We start from the raw sequence: 14,099 nt of genomic DNA, 5'->3' as shown, positions 1-14,099 counted from the left end.
CACAGAGAGCATGGCTGGGGCACTGGCTAGCTGGTCAGGCTGAGGCTCAGACAGGCGGGCAAGACTGAGGCGAGCACGGCTGAGGCACAAACAGGCGGACGAGGCCAGGTGCTTGCAAAGGGCACGCGGAGAAACAAGGCAAGGTAAAGCACAGAACAAAGAGCAGAAAGTAGGCTGAAGCATAGAGCCGGGTACAAGAAAGAGAAGCGGAGCGTATGCTAGAGCACAGAGCCGGGTCAGAGACATAGAGCAAAGTACAGACAGGTAGCAAAACGTATGTTGAAGCACAGAGCCGGGTACAAGGTAAAATCGGAGCGTATGGCAAAGCACAGAGTACAAGACAGGGCTTGTGCTAAAGGAGCAAGGGAAGGCAGAATACAAAGATAAGGCTTAAAGCAGAGTACATGGCCAAAGCGTGTACAGACCGCAGGGCGAGGCACAGTACGGAAACAGGCTTGTGCAAGAGAGCACGATAGGACAGAGTGTAGGAGAGAAGCAGAGCTTGTGCTAAAGGAGCACAATAAGACAGAGTACAAAGAAAGCACACAAGGCAATGCACAGGACACGAGACAAGGCACAAGACACCAGACATAGTACAAGCACAGAGCGTGTACGAAGAAGCACCACAGGGCAGAGTGTGCAGGGGCACAGCATACAGGGAGCAACCGAGCAGACCAAACAGCCTAGCAGGGAAGCAACACGATACTCGGGCCTCGACCATAGGAAGGGGCAGTCTGATATAGGGCATTAGCAGCTGTATTTGCGGGTCATGACCATGGGGAGGACTTCCGGGACCGGTCCTCCTGGGCTATAGAGAGGATCACAGGGTTGGGTCCTCCTGGACCATAGAGAGGATCACATGGTCGAGTCCTCCAGGACCATAGAGAGGATTGCTGGGTCAGGTCCTCCTGGACCATAGAGAGGATCACATGGTCGGGTCCTCCAGGACCATAGAGAGGATCACGGCAGGTAGAGCAGACGGGCACACACACAGCAACGGCATGCAGCCATGAGGTAAAGCACACATGTGCACAGAAAAGGCATGCAGCCTTGGTGAGGTATGCGTGCACCCTAGCGATGGCGCACAGCCATGAGATGAAGCATATGTGTGCACAAGCAATGGCGTATAGCCATGAGCATGAGTGCACACCAGCAACGGCAGGCAGCCATGAGATTAGGTGCGCGTGCACAATGCTCCAGGGGCCATGCACCATAACAGACCTGACAGACATAACAGTGAGATGCGCGTGCACACTGCTCCAGGGGTCATGCAGCATCAGACATGACAGTTTGGCATATCTATCTATCTGTAGAGATGAGCAAACCCGAACTGTGAAGTTTGTACGTATTGGACACCTGGTGTCTGGTGCTGAACTCTGAACAAGGACTTCTCCCGGAAGCCCATTTTAGTGTTTGGAGTTCAAGGAGAAGTTCAGGATGGGGGAGAGAGAGACCCTTAGCACTTCGATTATTTTACAACACCAAAGTTCCTCTCATAATTGGGTTCGAGTAGAGTTCTGGTACCGAAACTAAACTTTGGACTAACGTTCACTTGAACCTGAACTTCCACTTCCGCTCATCCCTACTTATGAGGGCTTTGAACTGCGCTCATACAATAGTATTACAGCATATAGTTAAAATAATGTTGTTCTATGAAACTCAACCATACATAAAGGTGGCACTATGGGGCTCTTCATCAGTAACCCCGCCGCCATGTGAGGGTTCCCCGAAATCACGTCGCTGATGGCTGATGGAGGCTGGTGCACATACATAGATTCGGCAGTCATACTATTTAAGTGTTGCAGTCAGTTGTTGCTCTCTGCTGTTAAAGGAAGATGTCGGTTATATAAAATGGCCGGCATTTTCTTGGAGTGGTTTGGGCACGACCTGTGATATACTATTATCTCACATGTCAGGAAGGTATCGCTGGATACTTTCATTTTTATCGCAGAAAAGTTAAAATATAAGTAGCACCTAGATTAAAAAAACTATATTGTGAAGTATCAATACATACAATGTATAGAAACAGATTATGATCACTTTTTGTTATAAAACCAATTAACAACTTTTTTTTATTTCTTTTTTAAAAGGAGGAAGGTGTGGACTTGATGGACCGTGAGACTGCACGTGAGCGGTGAGTGTGTCCTTTAGGTATTTTCAGCTTGTTTCCTTTGGAGAACTCGTTTTCTGTTTCATAAGTGGAATATGATTAGCTAGTTGTGAATGCCTACTGATCATTTCTGTGAAGGGAATGAGGCGTTCAACAACCTCCCTTGAAATCGCTGGTCTATCTGTATGGACATTTCTGAAACTATAATTTAGATTTGGGCTCATTGAAGTAGCTAGTATATAAACTTCACATGTTTTAATAGGTTACATTGAGAGCAGCTTGTCTGAAGAGGGTAGCTTCATTTAACCAAAAGGGATTACTAAGATCATTACGTCAGTGGGCTGATTAGACATTTCCAGGATACAAAGGTGTTTGGGGCACAGCCTATCCTTTTTTTGTGCTACCCATTTGGTACATGAAAAACCAAAAGAGGCCAAATATGATAGATTAAAAATGTGTAACAACTTTATTGATCAAGCGATTGGTACACAGGAGAAATGAAGCTAGAAGATAATCAGGCGCTCATCCAAGTAGGAAACACGAATTATATACGGTAATGAACAATCCTAACATGGAATATCAAATTTTATGTATCAGAAGAAACTGCTGGGTACAAGAAACACACTTATAAATTGTATAGCGTGCACCTATGGTTGCAACAATTAATTATAAATGGTATATTCTGGGACGCTGTGACCAGTGGGGTACCGCATGGGTCGGTGTTGGGACCTATTCTCTTCAACATACTTATTAACGATCTGGTAGAAGGTTTACACATTAAAATATCGATATTTGCAGATGATACAAAATTATGTAAAGCAGTCAATACAAGAGAAGATAGTATTCTGCTACAGATGGATCTGGATAAGTTGGAAACTTGGGCTGAAAGGTTGCAGATGCGGATTAAAAATGATAAAAGTAAGGTTATACACATGAGAAGATGGAATCAATAACACCATTAGGCCGGGATCACACATGTGAGAAACGTGCATCAATACCCAGCACTGCTGCCGACACTTGGACCGGAGTGTGCGGCTCCATGTATTTCTATGCAGCCGCACACTCTGGTCCCGAGTGCCGGGTATTGATGCTTGAGTTTCTCGCAATGTGACTCCGGTTTTACACACTGAACGGGAAACCACTGGGTAAATCTGACAAGGAGAAGGACTTGGGGATCTTAGTTAATGATAAACGTTCCTGTAGCAGCGAGTGCCAGGCAGTGGCTGCCAAGGCAAACAGTGTCATGGAGTGCATTATAAGAGGTCTGGATACACATGATGAGAGCATTATACTGCCTCTGTACAAATTCCTGGTTAGCCCACACATGGAGTACTGTGGGCAGTTTTGGGCATCGGTGCTCAGGAAGGATATAATGGAACTAGAGCGAGTACAAAGGCGGGCAACAAAATTAATAAAGGGGTTGGGGGAACTACAATACCCAGATAGATTAGCAAAATTAGGATTATTTGGTCTAGAAAAAAGACGATTGAGGGTCGATATAATAACCATGTATAAGTATATAAGGGGACAATACAAATATCTCTCCAAGAATCTGTTTATACCAAGGAAGTTGATGGTCAAAAGGGGGCATTCCCTGCGTCGGGAGGAGAGAAGGTTTTGCCATCAACGTAGAAGAGGATTCTTTACTGTTAGGGCAGTAAGAATCTGGAATTCCTTGCCTGAGGAGGTGGTGATGGTGAACTCAGTCGAGGGATTCAAGAGAGGCCTGGATATCTTACAGTTATTAGGTTCTTTAGAAGATCTGGGGATTTATACTAGCGGAATATAGGCTGAACTGGATGGACAAATGTCTTGCTAACTATGTTACTATGTAACACCACATATGCAAAAGCATCGTTGAAATATGTTCGTGCGCATGTAATGGTATACTGTAGTATCCATAGGGAAAAGTGCATGCATGTGATGTGTACATGGGACTTATAAAGTGCAGGAGTACATGGATACCTACAGAAACACCAGCTCAGTACAGGTGAGTATTGTATGAGGAAGCTGGTGGAGGTAAATATATACCTGTATGAGGACAGCAGACACTTCTAGGACAATGTGCCCACCGATGCGCGTTGCGGCGTTTAACTTTGTTAGCCCAGTACCTATTATGCTATTACATTCTTATAAACCTATTTCAATGATACTTTTGTATATGTGGTATTAATTGATTTAACCATAGGTGCACAGTATATCATTTAGAAGTGTTTCTGATACCCAGCAGTTTCTTCTGATATATAAAATTTGATGTTCCATTTTATAGTTCTTGATTATTTAATTCATGTTTACTTTCCTACTCCGTTTTTTTTTTTTTTTCTTTTTATTTTCTGGTTGCATTTCTTCTGTGTATCGATTGCTTGATCAATAAAGCTGTTATATATTTACACTTTATCATACTTGGCATATACATCGTTCTTTTTCCCACCTTTTGTTTTTTCATGTTTCTTTATCGATGGGTCACTATACATTAGTACGGTATATGCACACGTATGAGGATGTATCTTTTTCACTCATTTATATATGGCTTAATTCCTGTCCCTGTGGGCATACATGATTAATATGTGTATGTTAGTCTTACTTTTGTTTTTTTAATCCCATTTGGTACATGTATAGACAGGGAATAGCCAGTTGTCCTAAGCTCCTTTTTTCTCCTTTGCCTCATCGGGGGACACAGGACCATGGGTGTTATGCTGCTGCCACTAGGAGGCTGACACAAAAAGAGTTAACACCTTCTCTGCAGTATACACCCATATGCTGGCTCCAGCCGAACCAGTTCATGCTTAGTGTCCGCAGGAGGCACACTGGTCTGCTATTCACACCATAATTTATTTTCTTTTTTACCATTTTAATTTTTAATGTTAATCTTTTAATGGATGACAGGGGCGATTGATCCCTTCAGAGGTCCGATCTCCCCAAACCAAAGAACAGGCATGAATGTGGAGTGTCGCCTCCACGTACCCCCTACTGCATCGTTTAAAGATATGCCTGAGTTTTTTTAGGGGTGATGGGTCTCTTAAGGGCCCCGCTCTCTCCACACCATCAACAGATGGGAACATGGAGTGTCGCCTCCATGTACCCCCTTCTGCAGCCAGGCCTTTTCTTCGCCGGACTTCAGCCCTGTCCCATCCTGGAGGATTTAACCCCTGGATGTCCAGAAGCATTTGTTATTGTCCGTGCAGCCCCCACTGCATCACCGCTGATAGAACAGTGATGATGGAAGGAGGCGGACGGTCCCTCTCCACCTCCCTGTCAAAGGGATGGTGGATGGAGGGCTACCTGCATCGGCCATGCTACAGCAGCCGACCTGTAGCAGAGATGCTGGTCCCTCTGATTGCCGCTGGCGATCTCTCACCTAACTCCGCGGGTAAGTGGGGTCCTAGATCTCTTTCGACAGGAGGGCTCCTGCAGCTCGTACTATCCCCATACTCCAGCCGGTGCCTGCAAGCTTAGGCCCCGGCTTCGGTACTGGCTAGGCTGCAGCCCGGTGGCTCCGCCCACTGTCTTGGCGCTTCTCACCCATCGCGAGACTGCCTCCACCATTCCCGTCGGCCGTTACTATTTCCCTGGCACTTCCTCACACGTGCAGCTCTCACTGCATGCTTTGAGCTGCAACACACACCGCCTGGGTAGACTAAAGCCAGCGGTACCTCCAGGATCAGCAGAGCATTTACCAGTGCTTATTCTACCGCATTTCCCCTACTCAGAGGAGCACAGCGCCGGGAGGACCGAAAGGGCCACGGGACCGGGGTAAGAGCTGCATACCCCAGATCAGGGAGATTGGCCCTTCTCTGCAGTCCTCACAGGGGTCCTTCTGTCCTTAATCCATTCTCCCTATTGGGACACAGTAGCAGGAACAGTGACATACTGAGGTACACCATGTCTCTTCCTAAGACATCCAGGAAGGCTAACAAATCACATAGTGTTTTTAGCCTCCTGTACCATCTGCCAGACTGCGTTGCATCAAGGGTAGACTACAACATTTTGCAAGGGCTGTGATCCCGAATGCACACAGGATCCCTACCGAACCCAGTGTACCTAGTCCCCCTGAGTGAGCTTCATCACTGGCGCAGTTCATGGCTTCACTAACCAAAGCAATTGAGTCCCTCCACAGGTCGGGGCATTTGTCTGCCTGTCTCAGAGAGTTCCCCTGCTTCAGGGGAACCGCTGGCCAGCAGGGGTCGCTCTCACTCAAAAAATACACCGGCATCCAGGAAACTAATCCATAGCTCGTCTCCCGGGCCTTCTCGCGCTTCTCGAGTTTCAGGAAATAGTTTGGTGGCATAGTGAGCGACCGGACTAGCGCTTCACAAGTCAGAAACCTCTGGAGTCGAGACACCCCTTTTCAGCGAATCTGCGGAAGGAATGGGCTGAATCCCCTCCAGTGGTTCCACCTGTATCTCGTCTGGCCGCCAAAACACTCCTGTACTTACCACATGGTTCCTCCATTACAGAACTCGCAGACTGTCAGAGAACCTTGCCCGCTCAGTGTTTGAAGCCTTCGACTCGGCACTCTCTCTCCCTCTTATGCCACAAAGTGGGGAGCAAAAGCCATGGTCTGTTTAGCAGATACCGGAACCATTCAGGACAGTAACCTTCCCCCGGAGCAGTGGATCTGGCCAATCAAATCTCTGGCAGGCAACTATCTGGTTCATGCCTCTATGAAGCGGACTCAGCGTCCAAGAAGTCCTTAACGTCTCTGCCTTGCCAGAGTGGGCATCTTTTTGGAGAGAAGCTGGATCAGCTTATGTTTGACACTAAAGGGGGAAATCCCACAGCAGAGAAGGCGACCCTTCCGTCGTCAGCAATAGACTTGGTTTCGGTGCTTTCGTGCCAATCCCGGTTGGTCCACTACAACCACCTCCTCCAGATCAGAGCTCTCCCCCTGTGGGGAAAAAGGTTCCCAGGGCTCGTACAAGGGCTAACCAGTCCTGGAAGATCCGACCTAAACAATCTAGATATAAGGGATCCAAGTCCCATAGATTCTCGGCGCAATGACTTGTAGACACCAGCAGGGTAGGCAGTCATCTACTTCTGTTTCGTCTCGCCTGGCTCTGTCGTCACGACGAATGGGTCAGGGTACTGGGGTCCGCCACATACAAAATAGTTTTCTTCCCACCCCCTGACTCTGTTCTTCCCCCTCTCGCCCACCCAAGACAAAGACACTGGCCCAGTCTTTTTACCAGGTCATCGATTCGCTAGTCCAAACCAGAGTGATTACTCCGTTCCCTGAAAAAGAAAGGTTCGAGGGCTTCAACTTGAACTTATTTGTGGTTCCTAAAAAAGATGGAACGGTGCGGCCCATTCTGGACCTGAAGCTCCTAAACAAATTTGTCAGGGTCCGACACCTCAAAATGGAGTCCCTCCATTCCATCATCTCCTTGATGGGAAAAGGGGGAGTTTCTAGCTTCCATCAACATCAAGGATGCTTATCTTCATATCCTGATCTTCCCCCTCACCAGAGGTTCCTACGCTTCGCTGTGCGCGAGGAACATTTCCAGTTTGCAGCGTTACCCTTCGGGCTCGCCACCGCCCCTCAGAGTGTTCACAAAGGTCATGGTAGCCGTCATGTCCATTCTACACTCTTGGGGAATGGTCGTTCTACCATACCTAGATGAGCTCCTGATCAAGGGGCCATCTTTCCAAGCCTGCGCAGAGTGCGTCCGTATCACCTTGGACACACTTTCTCTTTTTGGCTGGCTGATAAACTTTGTACAAATCTTCTCCGGTCCCAGCCCAGCAGATATGCTTCTTGGGAATGACCTTGGACCCTGGATAAATATACCTCTCCCTTCAGCAGGGAGCCTAGGCACTTTATTGCCCATACCCGCAGTGCATTTGATTCGGCATGGGGGTCTTGGGCAAGATGGTGGCAGCGATAGATGCTGTCCCCTTTGCCCAACTTCACCTCTGCCCCTTGCAGCATGCGATTCTGACAGCCTGGGACAGGAACCCGTTTTCCCTCTACCTGCGGTGCTGCTTGTCTCCGTGTGTCAGGAAGACGCTCAAGTGGTGAACTTTGCGGTCTTCTCTCTCCCAAGGAAAATCTTTTCTCCCGGTTCAATGGCTGGTATTCACCACCGACGCCAGTCTTCTCGGCTGAGGAGCCGTTTTTCGTCACTACACTGCTCAGGGGCGCTGGTCACTTCAGCACTCGTGCCTTCCTATCAACATACTGGATATTCGGTCAGTCCGACGGACTCAGCTGCGATTCCATCTACTCCTGGCGGGTCGCCCTGTCTGCATATAATTGTACAACGCCACGGCCGTGGCATACATCAACCATCAAGAGGGCCGCAATATCCCGGGTGTGGAAAACTGGGCGGCAGACAAACTCAGCCGTCAGGGTCTCGCCTCGGGAGAGTGGGAACTTCATCCAGAGGTCTTTCAACAGATCTGCCAGCGCGGTCGTCCTCCTCTCGTCTTTTCCATCCCAACCATTTTGGACTTCCTCCAGACTAGTTTGGAGTTAGGCCTGGCGCCCAGCTCTCTCAAAGGCCAGATCTTGGCATTATCTGTTTTGTTCCAGTGCAGGATCGTTTCCAAACTGCAGGTGAGGACGTTTCTGCAGGGGGTCTGCCATATGGTGCCCCCCTATCGAACGTCGTTGGATGCCTGGGACCTTAACTTGGTCCTGGGGGCTCTTCAAGAGTCTCTCTTCGAGGTGCTGCTTGACTTCTCACTGGCCTGCCTTTCCTGGAATGTCGCCTTTCTCGTCGCTGTGACGTCAATCAGGCGGGTCCCGGAGCTGGCTGCCCTGTCCTGTAGAGCCCCTTTACTAGTTTTTCACCAGGACAAGGTGGTTCTCAGACCATCCCTGTCCTTCTTGTCCAAGGTAGTATCCACGTTCCACCTTAACCAAGACATTGTTTTGTCCCCCCGTTTTGCCCAGCACCAGTACACTGGGTTGAGAGTTCTGGTGAGAGTTCTCAGACGTTATGTCTCTCGGACGTCTTCTTTCCGTAAGACTGATGCCTTGTTAGTTCTTACTGAGGGTCACAGGAAGGGTCTCACTGCTTCTAAGTCCACTATAGCCAGCTGGATACGCTCGGCTATTCAAGAGTCTTACCGCCTCAGGGGCCATCCTATCCCAGCGGGGATTAAGGCACACTCCACTCGGTCGGTAGGAGCCTCTTGGGCCACTCTGCACCAGGCTTCAGCGGAACAGGTTTGCAAGGCTGCGACTTGGTCCAGTCTGCATACATTCACGAAGCATTACAACATCCACACTCAGACTTCCGCGGATGCTGGCCTGGGCAGATGGATTTTGCAGGCGGCGGTAGCTCATCTTTAGACAGTTGGTACGTGGGGTTTGACTTTTTCAATCATTTTTCCCGCCCAGGGACTGTATTAGGACGTCCCACTGTCCTGTATCACCCAATGAGGCGAAGGAGAAACAGGGATTTTTGTGTACTCACCATAAAATCCTTTTCTCTGAGCCACTCATTGGGGGACACAGCAACCACCCTGTTAGCCTGACTGTTTGAATACTTCTTTGGTTTGACGTTTTTGTACCTTCGTATGTTGTTCACGTTCTCCTACTGCTTTGTCACTGAACTGGTTTGGCTGGAGCCAGCATGTGGGTGTATACTGCAGAGGAGGAGTTAACTTTTTGTGTTTACTTAGTGTCAGCCTCCTAGTGGTAGCAGCATAACACCTATGGTCCTGTGTCCCCCAATGAGTGGCTCAGAGAAAAGGATTTTACAGTGAGTACATAAAAATCCCTGTTTTCGGGTTTATGGATAGATGGAACGCAGACTGTTTGAGGTGTAAGCCAGGCATGCACTGGGTCCAATGAACACACTAAGGCCTGTTTCACACTTCCGTTTTTGTGTCCGCCAAACGGATCCGTTTCCGTTTTTTTGACGGAAACTGATGCAAAAGGATCCGTTTTTTAAAAACGGATCCGTTTTTTTGACGGATCCGCGGTAACCGTAATGGAAGTCTATGGGACAAAAAAAATGGATCCTGCAAAAAATGGCGGATCCGTTTTTTTACGGAAAACAACGGATTTTGACGGATTTGAAAAAACGGAAGTGTGAAACAGGCCTAAGTATCTAATGCCTTCTGCATGTAAAAAGACATTTTAGGATATGTAAGCTTTTTCACTTGACCAAAGTGTGATTTAGTCTGGACAACTGTACATCACAGTCCAAAATGGCAGAATTTTCTATGATGCTCATTCACCCTGTATTTTTTTTTTTTTTTTTAAGAGAGATCCAGAGTGCGATGCAGATGAGCCTGTCCTGGGAGGAGAACTTCAGTCTGGTAAGATTCTTGTCAATCTAAATTTTAGTGTGGGGGAAAAAAAAAAAAAAAATATATATATATATATATATATATATATGTGTGTGTGTGTTATATATAATTTTTTTTTTTTTTTACTAACCGGGGGGGGGGGGGGGTTATTCAGGATTAGGAGAACACCTTTGTCTTTTCACAAGTAGTGCCAGCCTTGTGTAATGGATATGCACAAGGCTGGTTTGATGATTGGACCTAAGCTGCAGTATCAGAATCGTAATATAGAAAAAAATCGTTGCATTCTAGTAAGTGTTTTAACACACCCTAGTGCTAGACTCACAGTAGCATGGCTCAGTATAAAGTCTTCCATGCCTGCTCTGATGACGATGTGCTGTATAGAGTGGCTGGACCTCCTCTTCTGTGTGTGCATCAGCAGCTGGGGTCCCCCCGCACTTGCTCAAAGACAAGTAGAGATAGAGCCTTCAGAGTGGAAACAAGTAAAAAAAAAATGCAAGCGGAATAGTGTTATCCCAAATGTGCAACACATGTTGGCTTATTCTGAAGTCACCTGGAATAATAGGCACATTTTACATTTACTCTGAAATCCTTTTTTTTTGGTGTGTAGATAACTTTTTCTTACACCTATTTTATATATATATATATTTCTCTCTACAGAGTGACAATGATCTTGATAAATATTCCTCTCCAAAGCGTATTGACTTTGTACCAGTGTCACCGGCCCCCTCACCCACCAGAGGAATCGGGAAGGTATTTTAAATATTTTGTGTTTTAATTGTAGATGGTTAAATGCTTGTGACTTCTTATGTTGTCCAAACGTTTGTGATGGGTAGTACTGTTGCTGTGTGATTTTGTTTGACTTTGTGCATGTTGAAGACTGGTTGGTGTCATACAAAGAAATGAGAAACCTCCATTCAATTTAAAGCTAAGGAGCTAGCAGGACTGCTGGTTTATTTGTGCTTTTTTTTTAAACATTTGCTTTATGCACTTAAAATACCAACCCTGTTTGACAGGACCTTTTTAGACATGCCTAAATCTTTCTATTTACAACATGTAGCCTGTGAGTCTGATAATATGCACATATTGGTCCTAAAATGATTATTCCTTTCCACCAACAGCAATGTTTTTCTCCGTCTCTGCAAATGTTTGTGAGCAGTAATGGCTTACCTCCGAGCCCGATCCCCAGCCCAACAAGGCGCTTTACCACGTAAGTAGCTTAAATCTTGTGGTGTATTAAAAGTATAGAAACTGGAAAATCATTACTTAAGTTTGGGTTTAGCGAATACCCCATACACATCCTACACGTGCTCAGCAAAAAGAGGGAAATAAAGTAGCTGCCAGGCAGCTCTGGCAGCAGAATATCTGTCTTGAGAAGAAAGGGATTGTTTGAAATTAAAGCAGCCTAAGGATATGTGCACATGGTCTTATTTTATGGCAGACTCCACCTCAAAAAGCGTCAAAAAACGTAAAAGAATTAACATGCACTGCAATGTCAAAACGACTTGCTGTTTGTGTTCAGTCTTTATGGTCTTTTAATCACTTTGAAGATCAGTTGCCAGCAGGGTTTTCTGTTGGTGATTTTTTTCAGAGAATGAGGCAGAAGGGTCCTACTGTAGTTTCAACAGCCGATCCCACACCCATGTGTTCCTGTGTATGGGGGAAGTCAGAAGTATGGCTGGCACCTAGCTACCAAGACTTTTAAATAAGTCGATCACACTTGTGTTTGCCTTTATGGTTGGTCTGCCAAAAACTGCTGGGACTAGAAAGGACTATAATATTGTTCTGTCCCTTTACAGTGTTATATTGTCAGCAGCTCATTCCCTGTTTTACATGGGGCTCTCTATAATGATATTTCTGCTAGCATAAAATCTGTCCGTCTTAAAGGACCATCACCTTCCACCATCTGATCTCTTACTGAATATATATTTGTTCTTGGTCTCAGTGCTAATGCTATAGTAATGTATAGTATATTCTAGCCTAAGTTTATCCTTATAATCATAGATTTCTTGTTGTGTTTTTTTTTGTTTTTTTTTTTTCCCTAAAAATTTTGTATGTTCTTCTCTCCAGTAGGAGAAGTCAGAGTCCTAATTGTATACGTCCCAGTGTTCTCGGCCCTATAAAGAGGAAAGGTATTATATTGTGTTTGCGTGCATGGTAGACTGTATTTGTGTTCCTAAATCTATGGCTCTCCAGCTGTTGGACTACTACAACTCCCATCATCCCCTGACATCTGCAGCTCGGAGAACGCTGGACCATATGTGCATGACGGACGTTACTCGTGTGCTCTATAGTACATCAGTGTATCCGAGGCATGCTAGAGAAAGTACATCAGGAGTTATCAGGGCTGCCAGTTGTGCAGTGCAGACTGCGTAGTAGTATATTACTCCTACAATGTTGTCCTTTGTGTTATTGGGGACCCTTCTGCTACAATAAATCTATACTGTCGCCTTTTACTACGCCACACTATATACCAAGCGTATATCTATTCGCACAAGGCAGACTTGTTGATGAAACTTTTGTGACTGAAATTCCATTGTTATACATCTAAGTGTTTTTCTTACTGTAGTTTGTTTTTCTTTCTACTAGTTGAAATGGAAATAGAAAATCAACCAAAAAGACTGTTTCAAGGTACAACCAACATGCTTTCTCCTGACCTCACCCATCTGTCAGATTATAGTTGGTAAGTATAGACATTTTTTAACCATTGTGCAGAGTGATATCATAAAAATTACACCAACATCTTTTGCTTTCTACACTTTTTAAGTTCTCAGCCCAAAATCACCCCAAGTCTAGGGCTGATTTAATGGGAGCTTGTTTTTTGGAGTGTAGAGGGAACTATGACACACAGCCAGATATAGAAGAATTGAGCAGACTATGCAGAGATCACCCTTCGCCGTATAGGGCTGCGTGACATGAAATACTCTGTATAGACCAGTTTTTCTCAACTCTGAGCCACCAACAGGTCCTGTTTTCAGGATTCCCTTACTATTGCATAGGTGATGGAATTAATTTCAACACCTGCTCAAGCATTATCACCTGTGCAATACTAAGGATATCCTGAAAACATGAGCTGTTGGTGGAGTCTAGTAATGGTGCCAATTGATCCACAGGACCAGATGCATCGTCATATTCAGTGGTCAGTGGCTGCTGAACAGGAGCTCTGAGAACCACCTCGTAACCGCCAGCATCCACGGCTCATCAAAAAACAAAAAACAGCGGATGTCGTTGGTTGGAGAGGTGGTTCTCAGAGTTCCCATCCAGCGGCCACAGATCATAGAAAAGGCCGAGGGACCAGGCCTTGAGGATTAATTCCTTGTGGACATCTGCTGAAAAAAACAAAAAAAAAAAAACCCTGCAATCTACTAAATAGGTCCTAAAGAATGAGCCAATTATTTTGCAAAAGTTGTGTAGTTTGTGTACATCTCCTCTTGTCATCTTGTACGTTCATCAGACTTAGATATGCTTGTATACCAGCTTCTCCCAATGTATGTGACAGCAGCATAAACCCATAGGCTCCCTATAATGCACCATATACTTTATTAAAGGGGTACCCTTGTATGTAATAGGGAGTGCACTATTCCATACAGCTAAAAAAAAAAAATATCTGTTGTACTGCGGCCAAAAGGGTAATGTCTTGTCATGTAAGGTGTGATGGTCTGATATGTGGTATATGCTGTGGCTGCTGATTGCAGGTTATTAGACTTATGTGCTTGTTTGTGATTGTTGC

The 14,099-nt window shown here is 45.8% G+C and overlaps 1 protein-coding gene and 1 non-coding gene across 5 annotated transcripts in view; both read left to right on the top strand.

Annotated features, from left to right (window-relative positions):
- Nucleotides 1-14,099, top strand: part of LOC141048111 (P2R1A-PPP2R2A-interacting phosphatase regulator 1-like) — a 32,952-nt gene that overhangs the window by 14,191 nt on the left and 4,662 nt on the right. For 2 of the 4 annotated variants that reach the window (XM_073543519.1, XM_073543516.1), the window contains exons 4-9: nt 2,091-2,134; nt 10,327-10,381; nt 11,030-11,122; nt 11,491-11,579; nt 12,443-12,501; nt 12,959-13,052. In XM_073543519.1, the coding sequence (XP_073399620.1) occupies nt 2,091-2,134; nt 10,327-10,381; nt 11,030-11,122; nt 11,491-11,579; nt 12,443-12,501; nt 12,959-13,052 (434 nt within the window). Of the gene's footprint in view, nt 1-2,090; nt 2,135-10,326; nt 10,382-11,029; nt 11,123-11,490; nt 11,580-12,439; nt 12,502-12,958; nt 13,053-14,099 lie in introns of all 4 variants that reach the window. The other 2 variants (XM_073543518.1, XM_073543515.1) reach the window with 1 other exon arrangement.
- LOC141048238 (small nucleolar RNA U109) lies at nt 12,631-12,766 on the top strand. Its single transcript, XR_012220010.1, has one exon. It is a non-coding gene; the product is annotated as a small nucleolar RNA U109 (small nucleolar RNA).

Source organism: Dendrobates tinctorius, unplaced genomic scaffold (genome assembly GCF_039654945.1).
Source record: "Dendrobates tinctorius isolate UK_male_01 unplaced genomic scaffold, ASM3965494v1 ptg000133l, whole genome shotgun sequence".
Classification (NCBI taxonomy): Eukaryota; Metazoa; Chordata; class Amphibia; order Anura; family Dendrobatidae; genus Dendrobates; species Dendrobates tinctorius.
Note: the sequence above shows the minus strand (reverse complement) of the source record. Positions and strands in the feature narration are given on the sequence as shown.